This window comes from Corylus avellana, chromosome ca5 (assembly GCF_901000735.1).
Source record: "Corylus avellana chromosome ca5, CavTom2PMs-1.0".
Lineage (NCBI taxonomy): Eukaryota > Viridiplantae > Streptophyta > Magnoliopsida > Fagales > Betulaceae > Corylus > Corylus avellana.
Genome location: NC_081545.1, coordinates 31,839,846 through 31,856,196, shown reverse-complemented (window position 1 = coordinate 31,856,196; position 16,351 = coordinate 31,839,846). Strand labels below are relative to the sequence as shown.

General features: G+C 36.7%; 2 protein-coding genes across 5 annotated transcripts; both read right to left on the bottom strand.

The window, feature by feature from the left end:
* Window positions 1-21: 21 nt before the first annotated feature.
* LOC132181270 (ninja-family protein AFP3) lies at window positions 22-4,094 on the bottom strand. The gene is made up of 2 exons (XM_059594409.1): window positions 2,984-4,094; window positions 22-652 (listed from the first exon to the last, which is right to left on the bottom strand). Exons 1-2 carry the CDS (start codon window positions 3,723-3,725, stop codon window positions 237-239), a joined length of 1,158 nt encoding a protein of 385 aa, XP_059450392.1. The 5' UTR covers window positions 3,726-4,094; the 3' UTR covers window positions 22-236.
* Window positions 4,095-7,795: 3,701 nt separating this feature from the next.
* On the bottom strand, window positions 7,796-13,527 carry LOC132182879 (nuclear transport factor 2-like). 4 transcript variants are annotated; one of them, XM_059596242.1, is made up of 9 exons: window positions 13,351-13,527; window positions 11,640-11,832; window positions 10,375-10,669; window positions 10,042-10,292; window positions 9,772-9,952; window positions 9,379-9,497; window positions 9,215-9,280; window positions 8,650-8,713; window positions 7,796-8,443 (listed from the first exon to the last, which is right to left on the bottom strand). In XM_059596242.1, the coding sequence occupies exons 2-9, from the start codon at window positions 11,826-11,828 to the stop codon at window positions 8,211-8,213; spliced, it is 1,398 nt and encodes a 465-aa protein (XP_059452225.1). In that variant the 5' UTR covers window positions 11,829-11,832; window positions 13,351-13,527; the 3' UTR covers window positions 7,796-8,210. The 4 variants fall into 4 exon arrangements, with proteins under 4 accessions (XP_059452225.1, XP_059452223.1, XP_059452224.1 ...); XM_059596240.1 differs by having other exon boundaries at window positions 9,379-9,500; window positions 13,351-13,526; XM_059596241.1 differs by having other exon boundaries at window positions 9,379-9,500; window positions 11,640-11,829; window positions 13,351-13,526.
* Between the last annotated feature and the right edge of the window lie 2,824 nt (window positions 13,528-16,351).

Here is a 16,351-nt window from a genome sequence, read left to right as displayed (position 1 = left end):
CGTGGGATAGCAAACCGCATCAAAAGCAACAGATTTCTCTTAATAAAATACAGACGAAATTCATATGTTCCATAATCATTTTCATCTTTTGAACGAGCAGGTTCATGTACTGAATACAATACGCTGCCCAGTCGATTAGAACGCAAGAAAACTCGAAAACTAAAAAACATGGAAGAGAAAAACAATCCTTTTTTTTTCTTTTTTTTTTTTCTCTCTTTCTGACATAGACACTTGCGTTACAAAAAGGGAGTTGGGTTAACTACTATATGTTTTAGGGGGTGTGCCACATCACCGCCGCCAGCATGCTTGACAAACTCGGCAGGAGATAGAAAGTTGCCATGACAAACACAAACTATCCTCACTTCCTCACCCTTCCTATATCTGTAAAGAAAACCTTCTATCCTTTTTCCATTGGGGCCGTCGCCCCTCGTGGACACGCTGGGCATACCTTCCAACACATTCCTCACAATATCCTTAGCTTCCTTGTCAGCATCCGTAGGTTTATTAGACTGATTCTGTGTCACCACTGCAGCAAACTTGTTTGATTTTCCATTGATCCTCGTCCCAGTGTAGACTCCTGGTTTCTGCTCACTTTCTGGTGAAGACTGAGCACTGCTGGGGCTTCTTGCTTCTACGCATTTGTTCATTCTTGCTGCATAATGCAGAACATGTAAAGCATAAGTGGGTTGATGAAAGAATCAAGGGATAGCACATTAATGCAGACTACAGGAAACAATGGAACATGACATTTCCGACAAGAAAACGTTCAAATATGTTCTACTATAACAACGATCAGAAGGATAGATGCCTCATAGGAAAACTCATTAGCAATCAATCTAGATGACAAAAATCAGTATGGAGCTGTGCAAGAGAACAGCACCAATAGAATTCAAGTTTCCTTAACATGCTAAGAAACAAGGTCTCATCAAGCCCAACTAATCACAACACAACGATATTGAAACATTCAAAACCAAAAGCCTCATCTGATGTACCCTCAATTTAGCTTTAGGAACAGACTTCTGCTTCAGCATAGGATGTCTTCAGATATCCCTGCTTTCTCACTTAGGCTTCATTTGTTGCATAGAAAATCAAATTTTGATCAGAAACTCAGGTTTCATCTGGATAACAAATTGCATGAATTCAGCCAGTGGCTTTGGGCCAAATGGAATCTCCTCTCGATATAAACAAAGGGGTTGAGGCTGAGGTTATGAGTTCAATCCCATACCGATTCAGTTGTATTTGCTTATCAATTAAAGTTGATGGGTGACTCAATCGTAGTTGATGCGTGACTCAATCGGACCAGTACGAGAAACTCCAATAAACGGGTAATCTCTCAACTGATTGGCCATGCTAGGAATCATAATAAGCTGATGGGTTTTGATCGGTTCAATAACCAAATCCAGAACAAGCATAATGTTCTCATAGGTATTCTAGAAAGGGATTATCTATAGCTTGAAGTAATGAGTGTCCAAGTTTTACAGTTTCAGAGACGTCTCACAGCATTTTAGCATGGCCTTGAGCTATTAATGCACATTTGTAAACAGTGAACCATACATAATAGAACATCAAACAACACTTGTAGCAATAGAAATTTCAATTGCATCCTCTTTCCTCATGTATACTGTTATTATGTAAATTATTACTCCCTTTGTCCCCCGATAGATGATGTGCCTTTCGTTTTAGGTTGTCCCGAAATAGATGAAAGTTTTCAAAAATCAACATATTTATTCATTTCAACTTCTCATATCACCCTTAAATTTGAACCCACCTCTTTTCAAGCTTGACGTCACTTTTCTTGAGCCATCTAAAGACATTATAGGAAGAGTGTTTGTTTCATTAAACTTAGTGTTGTTTGTAAACTTGCATTTATTGCAGGATGGATAAGAGTAATATACATGGTCAAAGCACATCTCATCTTCCAGATTTCAGTAGCCACAAATCTGTCGGCCAAGGGGATAAATCTTCATCATAGTCCTCTCCCTACTTCCAAGCTACCTATAGGACAGTACTCAACTGGATACCCTTTACTTTTAAATTTGAATGTTCGGATATGACACTTGATGCAGGTTTTGGCTGTACAGAATAATAACATGAGAATAATACTATTACATGCCAAAGATGGTCTAGGATACATTCCATGTAAGGAAAATTCACTTGCAATTAAAATCCATGTTATTGTAGCATGGTTAAGAAGCGCAAACATTTTAACTAAATGAATCAAGAAAACACATGTTCATTAACAAGGCAAGAAAAAAATACCCACAACCCCCTAATGGAACTACTATAACAAGATAGCATTTGAATCCTCCTCAAACTCAAAAAGGGAGAAGTATCTCATCCTTCTCAAAATTGCATTTTTCATGAAGATTATAACTATATGAAGACAAAACAGAGAACCATTATATACATAAATGAAGCAACTGAGAGTGCACATCGATGTGAACACATTTGGAAAAGCTAAAATTGACTAAGAGCCACACCAAAGGGTCACACTAGAAGAAAAAAAGAAAAAGGAAACTTCTCAAAATAATTAGACTCTTGAGCATATTAAGAAGGTGAACGCCGAGTTGGATCGCATTTTTGGATCTTTAGATTGCACTTTAGAGTCGGCCTTTTATGACTCTTTAGATCCAAATATGGATCTCAGCCACCTCTATACTAACATTAGTCAACGGCGATTCATTCACAAACTATATATCACAGACCAACCAAACTAAATAAAACACATCCAAACTCATTCCAGAGTATCCATCTTGATCATTTGAAAAACAAAATAAAAGCAGAAAGTAAATAGAATCAACCAATTTGCCCACCCTTGTCAATTTTTTTCTAATTGCCAAACACTTCATTACGGGGAAAGGAGTAAAGGTCAAACAGCATATTATCCATCTGATAGCCAACCGAGAATAATATGTCCCATAATCCAAGCAAAAACAGTTATGAAAAGAAAACAATGATGAACTGAGAGAGGTAATGCAATTACCTAGAGCTGGTTGGCTATCAGATTCCGAAATCACAGAAGACCCACTCCCTTGGGAACCAATTGACCCCTGTGATAATGGTGGCGGTTGTGGCACCTCCTCCAGATCACAACAATCCAACCCATTCCCCTTTCCACCATTCAATTCAACCCCACAACCTCCTCTACCACCAGAAACGCCCCGAGTCAGCCCCACCGAGCACGAAAACTCATTCAATACTTTCACACACTGCGCTTTCTGAGAATTCCCATCACCACTCTCCACCATCATATCCTCCTCAAAGCTCTCCTCCACACAAATATCCCGGTTCCGATCCCTCCCTGCCTTGGAATTCCTCTGCTTCTCTGACCGCTTCCGCTTCGCCTCCATTCTCCTCAGTGTCTGCAACTCCTTCCTCTTCCTCCACTCCTCTGTCTCCGTAGGCAAAGAACACGTCCTTATGAGCGGCGCGCAAGCCATAGGTACCACACACGCCGCGTCTTTGTCTCTCCCCGGGTTCGCAAAGTCTGGTATCGAGGACGACCTTATGAGGTGCTGGGCTCTTAAAGGGTCTACACCAAACCGGCCATTCAATGAGAGCCCCAGGCTTAGCTCAAGCTCCTCTGTATGTTCGTTTTGTTCTTCGAATTTTCGAGGAAAATGATTCCCTGATAAAAGTCTCTGCGACAGATCTCTCGGAAGATTGCTCATTTGCATGGAAATTTGTTGGAGGTCTCTGCTTCCAATATCCTCAGCTTGTCCCATTTAAAAAAGAAGAAGAAGAAGAAGAAGAAAACAGTAGAAGCAAATCAATCAAATTTACACAGACCCAAATGAAGAAACTTGATGACAAAGTAGAATCTTAGCAGGATATTCCGGGAAAATTAGAAGAGAGAAAGCTTTTTGCTAATAGAAAATTTGTTTTTTAAAAAAAACCGAGGAGAACAAAGCAGAGAAGAGCTTATGAGCTCCAAGTTCTCCATAAAAAAACAATTCCAACATTGCTTCCACGAGTCCACAATGAGAAACTCTACATTTTCTCTCTCTTTCCCAGAAAACAAACACAGCAACGAGAGAAAACAAACGTCACGGAGAAAGAGAGGGGAAAAAAAGAAAAGAAAAAGGGCGTTAGAATAATGGAAAGTAGAAAAGGTCATTTTAGCTGCAAAGCGAGCCTTGAAATTACGTAAACACCCGTGAAGTCGTAGATATTCGACACGTGGAGGCCATGAAGAGCCCCGGAGTCCCACGTGGGTTCTGGAACCAGATCTCGAGGAGACGCCAAACAAGAGTCTCCACACCTCGTTGGCTTGTATGAAAGGCAGACACGCACAACACACGTGTCATTCTATGAATAGAAACTCACCTAACTGCCACGTGTCCTGGATAATCTCGTCCTCGTAAAGCCGCAATGCTGCTGTCTCTTCGCTTCCCCCCTCTCTCTCTCTCTCTCTCTCTCTTTGTGTACGATCTAAATTCTCGAACTACTACTTGATGTGATTGAGCGAGAAGATGACACGTGGTCAAAAACCACTGGCTTCGGGTCAGGAGCCTTTTCGTTGGTTGCCATCTCTTTAGCCGATGTGCCTCGCTGTCCCAACAAGGAAGATTAGCTCGCTATAAAAATATGATGACACGTTTCAAAAACGTTATGGTCCCATAAAAATCAAGACAAATCTAGTGGGAGCTATGGGAACTGTGCTAATGACCTTTGTTATTATTATTTTTGACATAACGAGGTTTGTTAATTAGTAAAAGTAATATTATTCTTCATTCAAAGTGTTTTACTTAATTTTGTAATATATATATATAGACAAGAATGACATGGCAAGATGCGTTGAAATAGAATTGAGATTTTCTCCAATTTGAAAAAAATTGAAGATTCTTTATTTATTAATTGTTATTTTTTATTTTAAATTTAATTGTTTATAAAATGACAATTGCTTTTGCATAACCGAGACATTAAATGCTGATTTTTGTTTTATCGAAATTTAAATAATTTTATAAATTATTAAATTTAAAATAAAATATTATAATTAACAATTAAAAAATCTCTAATTTCTTTTTGGTTGGAGAGAATCTGGATAGGTTGAAACATCAGATTGGGTTGGCTAATCCACATCATAAAGGCACTAAAATAATATCAAGGTTGATTCATTTTTTAAATGAAAAAGTAATGATAAAGAAACTGGATTCAACTTGCTTGCGCTTTATGGGGTCAAGTGGTATTCTGTGGGACAAGAACGTGTGTATTTTTTCTACTTTCTTCATTATCAACAATCGAACAGAATATATTGTTGTCTTCAAAAGACTATTCTAACCTGCTCCCCCACAAACAAAAAAAAAAGAAAGAAATCCAATCTACGCCATCGGGTCACCCACCAAAGCAAAAAAGTTCCACGTTTTTAATCGCATCGACGGCTAGAAACATCCCAGACAGTCTATCACAGTAACAAAGAGCGTATCGTAGAGAGTCCAAGGGAATCTCAGGGGAACATGCAAAAAAGCAAAAAAAATCAAGAGGAAGATCAGGCGTGGAGCCCAAGTGGACCAAGTTGCGCGATTTTTTAATTTTTCGCGTCAGTGATCTGGGTCATCGCCACGTGTATCTGAGGCATCTGGTGCATACGTGTCGTTTTCCAGTTGCAGGTCACAGCTCAGCAGGCAATCAAGTTGGCCGAGAGCGACGTTTCGTTGGAGAAATGATGAAATTTTTTTCTAAAAAAAAATGGCGATGACGTGCTACGGCGTGTCGTTTTCCTCTCGTCGTGTTGAAAAGCCGGTAATTTTTTTGCATAAAAGATTGGGTGATTGAGTGAGACTGTGTGGATGTAACAGCTGGTTTGGGTTTGGGTGACATGTGTCTAGCTACTGTTGGATAGGGCTACAACAAGTTGCATTGGGTACGTGCTTGAAGGACTCCAGGTACACTGAAGAATAATAATTGAAGAAGGAAAAAATATCTAGTGCATTGAGTTTGGACACAAAGGATCGTCTGGACTAATTTCAGACACGTATATTTGTTTAATTCACGTATACTGTACAATTATTACATTATATTTAATAACAAGGCCAAAAAAATATCATATGGTATGCCCAATATTCACCCTGCCAGGTCCAACCACACGGTTAGCCCAAGGATGTGCCTAACATTTCCGTCAAGGATGTTGGAGGCACCCACGCCAAAGTAAGAATTAGTGGATGACAATTTAGCACATGACAGTAGCATGTGACATATAATTGATTGCCATAAATAGTTGAATAACCAAATACAATGCCCAATTCAGGTATTGCCCCCCACCCCCAAAAAAGAAAAAAAAAATTAAGAAACATGGTCATTAATTACGAGGTATGTAGTATATTTTCATTTGTCATTCCATGATGTATCACTTTTTTTCTCGAGTAAAAGCTTTATTGACTTGAGCATTGAAGACACATTCATTGACACCTGACAAGTTTCGATACTTACCCGATACCCTTCTTTGCAAACATTCGTTGTTTTGTATTAATATCATTGTATAAATAATAGTATTTTGATCCCTCAATCTATGTTATGTAAGTATTTATGAAGACTCAACCTTATTATTTGAACCCTTCTTTTAAGGAGTAAATGCAATGCATGGATTAATGTTATCCTCCACGCCATATATTCATTGATAAATAAGCCTTTTGAAAGTTTCTTAAAATATAGTCAAAAAGCAGAGCAAGGAGTTGGTAAAACAAAACAAAAGGGTGATGGCCCAGAAGAAAGGAAAACAAAAGCGTATTTGAAAACATGTTTCCATCATCCCACGCAAGAGCTATCCCCCACGATATATGATGCCTTTCCATATTGAAACTCATATTCCACCAGGAAAATACATAAAGAAAATGAAACTATTACTCCTAAGACCCACCAAGACACTGAAAATGAAACTCCCAACAACATCAACGTTTTGAAGAGAGAGAGAGACAGAGAGAGAAGAAGAGAAGAATGAATTTGATTGGAATCCACTTGCGAAAAAGAAAATAGTATTGGAATCCCACCAAAAAGGTTAGTTTTATCTTGATGATTTTTTATTGTCTATTTGTATTCCCACTTTCTAAGTCTTAGCGTGTAATCTAATCTCCTGCTGTCCTTCACATATACACACCTATTAAGGTGTGTATATATATATATAAGTCTTCGGTGCACACCCATTATTTTGCACCCTCTATATCAGATTATAACACCCCCAAAAAAAAAAACATCACTTTTCCCATTCAACAGACACCACCGATTCCTCTACGCATAAACATAAAGTCACCGCCCTGCCTCAACCGGGTTAAAGAAATTTTCCTCTTACTCCAACTTGTAAGAAAGTTTTTGTCCATATTTTTCAGATTTCAATCTTATATAATATAGGGTAACAGCTTTTTCTGCGTAGACCAATTACATTTATTCAGGCTACAACTCCCACTTCCACATTGGCAGGGAAGTGGTTCCCAACATTCATTCAATTCTTTTGAAATATTAAAGGTGGTTGTGGCTGACCTGTGGACCAAGCATACATATGCTAATTAACTCTATTTGACTTTGCTTTGCAATTTGTACCAATATCATTCATATAATTTTCTTTCCCTAACAAGCTTTGCCATGGCCCAAATATGAGTATATGCCACTAATACCAAGATCCTTACCGCTTGACCTTGGGTTCTTCACATCCCAATTCATAGACAGCAGAAAGAGTTCTAGGTCACTACAAAATTACAAATAATTTCCAAAGGCCTTTACATCAGTGTAAGATCTCATTGAGGTTGAATGTCTAAATTCTTCTGGTCAAGACGATTTTAGACAAAATTGGTAAACCACAGTATATTCTAGCCAATCAATCAAGATGGATTAGGGGAAAAAAATAATGAAAACATCCCATCTATTCAACCGTCAACTACCAAAAACTACAACAATGAAACCTCCATTGCAGTAACGTCAAAGGTTTTTTAATGGAGCTAGAGGATGACCTGCAGATTCTGCAAAGCTACATTTATACCCAATGGGGAAAAAGCACCCTAAATACTTTTACCTAAGGGAAGGAAAAAAAAAAGAAAAAGTTAACACCCTAAACTACAGAAAATGCCTCTACGTCTCAATATCACTCCAACTGGAGAGTCCAAAGTTAAACTATCTCATTGAGTCGTATGATTAAATCATTTTCAGTCATTTGATGCTAGCACTGACCTTAGATACAATTTTGTCAAAAAAAGGCTGACAAAAATTCACCCCATCGAGTTTCATGAGGAAACATTTTGTTTTGGTCCACTGGGACGGCCTCCTCGTCCTCTGCTTTGCTGATAACCTTCACCACGCCCAACAGGTCCCCTGCCTCGACCAGAGAAATCACCCCAGCCTCCATAATCGTTTCTACTAAAACTGCGGACACCGCCATAATTCCCACGGCTCTTGAAGCTGTCATTACGATAACCTCCCCTTCCAGAAGAGAACCTACCTCTTCCACTACTACCAACTGCAAGAACCAAAAAACATGGACTACTATGTCAACCAAGCATGGAGTTTGATCATCCAAACCTTGCGGCCTCTTTAACAGTCAAAACACTAGTTAATTTCATTTTCCTTTTCCAAGACTATATACTTTGAAACTATATGTATCAGATAATTCCTAACAATTCAGTCAATGGAGGAGACCACATATGCTAATTGCTTCCCAATTACCTCGAGTGGTAGTTCTCTTTATTTCAACAACAGCCTTTCGCCCCCCAATGGTGATGGGTGAAGCCTGAAATATAACACTTATGTTGTTAATAGACATAAAACCTACCATTCTATGTCTCAAGTTTAGTCTAAACATGGTTGATGGTATCACAACTAATAATAGATCAAAATAAGAAACAAAACCCATTGAGGTAGCAGCTTAGTCAAAGCTGTGACAAAGAGAGAGAGAGAGAGAGAGAATGCTTTACCAGAAATGCAAACTAATTCTCCTTATATTCCATGCCCAAAAGAAAAGAAAAAAACAGGTTTAATGTCAACTATATCAAGCAGCAGCCAAACACAGAATGCATATAAAGGTTGATAAAAAGGAATCATAGTGAATATGTTGATGATGTATATATCGTACTCAATTAGGCAGAATAGCCAAAAGAGGGAAGAAATTATGTTTGAGCTTAATCACAGCTGAGGTGAAAAGATGAAAACTAATCACCTCACAACATCTAAACACTAATACATGAAAATAAAATATCTTTGAAAATTGAGTGTTGGTTAACAAGGGATATACCTGAATTGCGCTATTCATGGAGCTCAAAGAATGAAATTCAACAAAGCCAAAACAGTATCCCTGTTGCTGCACAGAGCAAAGCAGGTTGGGGAGGGATAAAATCATGTCAGGAAATGCTGAGCAGAGTTGGTATATTCTATGCACTTGATGCATCTGAAACCAACCTTATTATTTCTGACTTGGATACCTCCTTGCTTGATGGGTCCAAATTTCTTGAATTCCAAATCAAGCTGCTCAACCGTCACGCCTAAGGGCAAATTTCGAATGTAGATGGAGTAGCCCTCTACTGCAAGCATTAGAATGTGGCTATTTAAAGTGGCAACAAGATATGAGAAGCAGGACAACTAAGACACCAATCCAGAAAGCAAGCATAATAACCCTAAGAGTCCCATCATTGCAATCTCTTATATGTGATCTTCAATTTAATGAGTAAAGATACACAAAACTTTGTATCATATATAAGGAACTTACAAAATTCAAAGCTGAGCTTCCATGAAAAGACCGCAATGTATTGTATAAGACAAACACAGGAAAATGGACAACAAAGAGAAGCATACCTTCCTCTTGAGTATTGCTACTTTCAGGTGTACCAACGCTACTTGGAGCTGATGCTTCAGGAACTGAATTAGGTACCGCCAACCCAAGTGTCAGGTTCTCCGGTGTTTTAGAAACCACCTTTATAGTATTAGTAGGTACATAAACTTTAGTAAGCCCTGAACTTCCTCTTGTTACTTTAACCTACAAGAACATATAATATAGTTTAAAGTTCAAGAGATAATTCTAAAAGCCAACGCTAGCTAGACAAAAGTCTTTGGCCATGAACTCACAATTGATGCATAAGACTTCTTGGGAGCATCATCTTGGCCTGAAGAAGAAGATGACTCTACAGCTGTGGAAACATCATTACCATTTGAATGAGATTTAGGTTGTGGAATAGCCTCTTTTTCAGTAGCCAACTGTCTCTCATGCTGGGATGGGTCATGAGATTTCTCAACAACGTTTTGATCCTCTTCTACAGTAGAAGTTTCCGGATTTGTTGCAGGAGGATCAGAAATATGAATTGGCTCTGCAAACAAAACTTCAATACAAGGTTAAAGAAATTCCTGATGCAGTGTCCAAATGAAGAACAAAGATGAATAATAGCAGTAGTATAACCTTACCTCGATCAGGGTTTAAGGGGACAGTTGTCACATCATCAACTCCATTAACGGCATGGTCATCCAAAGGTTCATCATCTTCTACATACCTAAAAACATCATTAAGGACGAAGTATCCATTGTCCTGTGGAGCAAGAAAAAATGATTGTGCAAATTTCCTTCTCAAGTTATCCTTGCCCGTTAAACATCCAGTTACTAACACAGTTACTCCATCCTTGTAAGACTTCTGAGCATCTGCAGTCTTTATCTCTGCCTTATAGTCTTTGTATTCCAAGGACATAATCTTCTCATGGATACCCTGCTCAAGAAATGCGCTTACTAGCTGAAGTTTGACTGATAGTTGTTAAACAAACCTCATAAATTGTTTACTACCAATCAATTAAAAAATATTTCTCTTTTAAATTAGGAGGATCCAGTAGAGGAAGGGAGAGAGGTGGAGAGCGAGAGAGAGAGAGAGAGAGAGTAGCTATGAAGCTATGATACAAGTTGCAGTTTTTGCAAGCCTGTAAAGAAAATCTATAATCAGTTAAATCTGTAGTATTGTCAAATTCCCATCATCAACAGTATTACTTACCATCATGAATGATAAATATTACATCCTCAACGGATTTGTGCTATAGAGGAAATAAGAACGGTCTTAATGTTTTATGTAAGAGTTAGACATTATAATGCAACAAAACTACAACTTTCCAGCACATTGTTTGCGGTTTTATTATGGCTAGGGTAAAAAAGGAAAAAGATTAGATTGTAACTGTTGTTTACTAGTGAAATTTTATTTCCTGATTGGAATATTAGTAAATTACCAGCAAATAGTCCATTAATCTTTGCACATCAAGAGATAGAATTTCCATTTCTCTGACTTCAAATTATCCTTAAGATGGATTTGTTGAACTTGCAACAAATTATTCTACACTAAGTCATTAGCTAGAATCACACCTAAGCCAGTTGCCTAGAAATAACAGAGCTGTTAGCCTTCTAGTGCTTGGTGAAATCAAGCAGTTTCTTAGCTAACAAAAGCCAGACTGATGTGAAAAGCAGTCCAAGTGTATGATATTGCAAAAATGATCAAAACTTCTGTAAGTGCTTAACCAGTTCTCCATACCATAGGATGAACTAGTCACCCAACATGAAACAGTGATAGTGACATAAAGAACTATGAATAAATGCTCTTCTATTCAATATACAATAATTGATGCCAACTTGTACTTGAGGGGCATCTCACTAACAATTTTACATACACCCAATTGACAGTGAAGCAAATGACATACTTGCATGGAGGTCACTGAGGTCATCACACCATTACAATCAGGCCGGCTTAGCACACTTGAATCTTGATAGAATCTATGGACCGATTCTGGTGAGTGGTGAAGAATATGGTAGTACTGCTCGACAAAAGCGTTTCCAACCAATTGAGCAGTGGGAGCAGCAGCAGGAGGATTTTCAGTTTGCAAAGCCATTCTGCTGAAATGCCAGCACAAGAATTTTTTTTGTTAGTAAAAAAAAAAAAAAAAATCTAATAAAAAAACTATTATTACTCAAAAATTATCTCCACATCCTGTGGAACTAATAATTTGAATAGATTAAACATTGAACATCTAGGTCCAACAGATAAATGAGACAAAGAAACCTTAATTCTAGTCACAATGAAATCACCAACATTCTTTAAGCACCTAAACAATCAACAGGCTTGCAAAAACCAGCAAGATATCTTTGCACCTTAAATATTTCGAAAAATTGGCACTAACAAATATAATAACCCACAATGTTACCTGATAAAGATCAAAACTATAATAAAAATTAAGATGACTGCTATTATCTCTTTTGTCACAGTGTGCTGGCGGATGCATTGGGATAGGACACTTAAAAAGGTTACAACCTCCAAACAAGCAGATCCCACAAGAACGCGGTTGATTTGCATTCCCAAACACTTTTATCAGTTTCAAAAGTGTTTCAAAAGTGTTTCAAGCATATGTTTTCATGTTGGATTTTCATATGTGTGGCCCTGGAGAGGGCCGGTCTTGTTAAGGGATCCATGTAGTCAACCCCAATTAGTTGGGATTAAGGCTTAGTTGAATCAAATTGTAAGTTGGAATGCACATAAACCAAGAAGCTCAAATTGAACTCTTTTAATCCCTCCCCAACAAAGAAAAAAAAAGGGGGAGGCAATTCAAACTTGCAAAAGGAAACAAAAGCCAAAATACTGTGCGAACTAATTAAGGGGACCAAGTAAACTAACATTAAATAAATCACCAGTGACGGCCAAAAAAAAAACAGCCTATTGATATTGCCACCGCAGCAAAAAGAGCAAGTGATATAAAACAAACACATTATTCAAAAGGACAGAATCAGGTTTTGTTAATGATATAGCCACATTACGGTAAAGACCAGGAAAAAATACATAAATAAATAAATAATTAAAAAATAAATCAGAAAACTGAGAATCAGAAAATATGTAACTTCGTGATCTGACAGGCATCAAAATCCGGCACAAAAATTCGGAAAAAATACCGATTTTCAAAGCAACGTCAGTACATTCCCGGGATCCAACCAGAACAATATCCAAAATCTAAACCCTAAACCAAACTTCAAACACACAAAATAAAGAAAACCCATTCGAGGAAACAAAGTATATCGATAAATGAAGACACGTTCTTCCCCAAAATTCATAGCGAATATGAATTAAATTTTAAAAAGCAATAAATAAATAAATATCCATAATAAAAAAAAAATTAAAAATTAAAAATTTTAAAAAAAAAAACAAAAAAAAAAAAACAAAAACTAAGCTCTTCATTGCGCATAACAATGCCTGATCGTACAAAGAAAACCAAGTAAGGAAAGCTAAATTAACAATAAAAAGTAGGAAAAATATATTAATTTTACAACAAGATTGAGCAAATAAAATGCTAAACAATACAACAACAACAAACCCATTAAATACCACATACAAATATCTCAAAAAGAAAAAGATTCCGAGAGTACCTCTAACTGGAAATGTTTGAGCTTGCAAGTAACGACGATTGGCTACGACGAGATGGTACAGTGCCTTCACCAAAGGACTGCACACACACAGAACGAGAGCACCAAAAAGGGCGAGCCTGAGAGCTACCTCTGGAGTATGATGTATAAATGTATCTTCCCACACTCGAATACTCTTCTTAACACATGTCGGGTTCCTTTTTGTGCAGTTTGTCCAATTATAAATCCCACTATTTGGACGAGGATTTAGTTTATCTCAGGTTACTTTTCGTACAGTTTGTCCAGTTTCAATATAATAACAACAAAGATCAATTTTTTTTTGAAATAGCTTTTCAAGAGTATTTAGTTGATGTCTTAAAATAATGTCAAAAAGAAAAAAAACTTTATGGAATCTCATGTGGAATATGTGTTATGGTGTTATTATTGGATATGATTGATATGTTTCTAAAAGATTGCTCCCCCCCCCTTTTTTTTTTTTTTTTTCTATCAAGTTGTTTTAGGGTTAGAATTCTACATATCCTTATGAGTATTTGATATTAGGTTAAGAATAAAAATTTCCTCTAAACCAATCCGGAAGAAATATCCTCTAACTCATTTAAAATAGTGTCAAGTGTCTATAAACATTTAAAAGTTACATTAAATCTCTTCTAGACTGATTTAAATAAAATTTATGTCCTTAGATTAATACTAAATGTCTATTATACCATTGGTGCCACTAATTTTCTAAAAGTTTGCCACATTCTCCTGATACATTTTTATCAAATTATTCTCTAAAGCTTAAACTTGATCAATTTAAACCTTAAAGACATAATTGTTATAAAATAGATCATCATGTCCATCTTTCGTTACATTTTTATTAGTGTTGTCACATCATACCAAATCAAAAGGTGACACGTGCTCCCTAATAAAAAATTAAAATATAAATATAAAAAATTTGAAAAAAAAAATGGGGTAGTTAGCCCAAAAAAAATAATTTTTTTTGTTAATTAAAAATTAAAAATTTCTTTTTGTTTTATATTCATCTTTATTATTATTTTTTTAAAAAAAAAATTTATTGGTATGACATGTTAGTACCGTTAGAAATTAAATGAAATGTGAATGAAATGATCTATTTTATAATGGTTCTAACCTCTAAAGCATTTTTTTCAAGCTCTTATAACTTGCAAGCTATTTTTCGGTTGTTTTTCAAAGCCGTTATAGACTTATAGTTTCCCAGGGTGCAAGTTTATGAGTTTGGTGCAAGATTGGAAAGGAATATTAATTTAACCATTTTTAATGGGTAGTTTCATCGGCTGAGAACTACACCTCATGAAGTAGTGGTCACTAGTTCGAATGTTCTTCACTCATTTTCCTCCCTTTGTGTGGACATGTTAAAAAAAAAAAAAACAATCCACATAACTTATTAAACTTTTATATTGATCTCTTAATCTTTTTCTAAACGTGGAAGGGAGGAACCTATGAAGTTTAGGATTCAAATACTTTGATTAGTCAATAAGTAAATTTGTAATGGATATAATAGTAGTGAGTTTAGTACTATAACTGAATAATAGTTGGACCCAACAGTAATAGGTTTTCTTTTAGAGTAGTTAAAGGGATCCATAGTTGTTTAGAGTTGATGGAAATAGATAATTCTGAAGTCATTACTTTGTAATAGGACTCAAGCATCTCAATAACCCATTTACATTCAATACAATCCATTATTTTCATCCCATTCAACCCTTTTCATTCTATTCCATTATTCTAATCCATAAATACCCAAAAAAAAAGAAGTAAATACATAACAAAATTATATAAACGAAAAGGTTTATATAAACTTTTCTTTAAGAAAGACATGGCCACGCAAGTGTAAAGAGATTCAAAACTAGTGGCATTTTGAGGAGATTGTGCTAAAAAACGTCACGCAAAGGCCAAGTGACCTAAATTTCGTATGAATTGTAGGTCTGAATGTCACTTTTTAAACTTTAAATGTACAAATAACAAAATGGTTATACTTTGGAAGTGAAGTGTTTTTTTTTTCTTCCAATGATTGTTTTTTAAATTAACTCATGATTATTTCATTGCAAAAGACAATCAAATCAGTAAGATATTTTGCAAGGAATGAGTGAGAGTGGACTCTCCTTTGCATCTTAGGTGCACAATATGTTGTTCTGAATGTGCTTGGGCCTAAGAGCCCCACAAGACCAGACCCTAAGCCCGCCAAAGGTAATAATGCCAACTTAGCAATCCGATCAACTTACCTCATGAGGAGTACAGAAGAACCGCGAAGCACAGAATCCAGTCTCGACCCAATAACCTTAACCAAGCCCATCTCCTAAAGACGACAAGTCCGACAATGCTATACCGGAACCAATAAGGAAGCGTTTAATGCTGCCGGAATTTGTGCAGACCTCCGGAAGACACATCGAGGGATATGCCTCGCCGGAGTTGGTGACCGGACACCATGCACAAACCAATATTCCATACTAACTCAATCATGGAATGACACTTGGCAGGGCTCCCGGGCCCATAGAGAAGAGGGGGATCCTTAAGAACATTAGAAAGACATAAAACCTTCAAAGATGAGAAGGTACACACTTCATACTTTCATCTCCAATTTCATTACTCATGTAACAAGATTATTGACTTAAACATCGCATGCATCTCCGTCTATACACCCGACCAGTAAGCCTTTAAGCTGGTATTTATTATGTTTTTCAGACACTCATCGGCTTGGACTCACATACCCTCCATTTGATAACGATATATATATAGAAGCAAAGCGATACAAGGATAAGCTCATAAGCAAAAGCGTTCACACTGGCCATCAAACATACATTTGAACTGCCAACACGATAAAAGGAAAAAATAGATATATAGAAGCAAAGTAAAAATGAAAAAAGAAAAAAGAAAAAGAAAAGCACATTTCAGACATTATTTAAGCAGGGCTGGACATAATTCTTACGTAGTAGATATGAATATTTATGTCTAGCAATCGCGTTTGAATTTGTTACACGTTTCTGGTCGA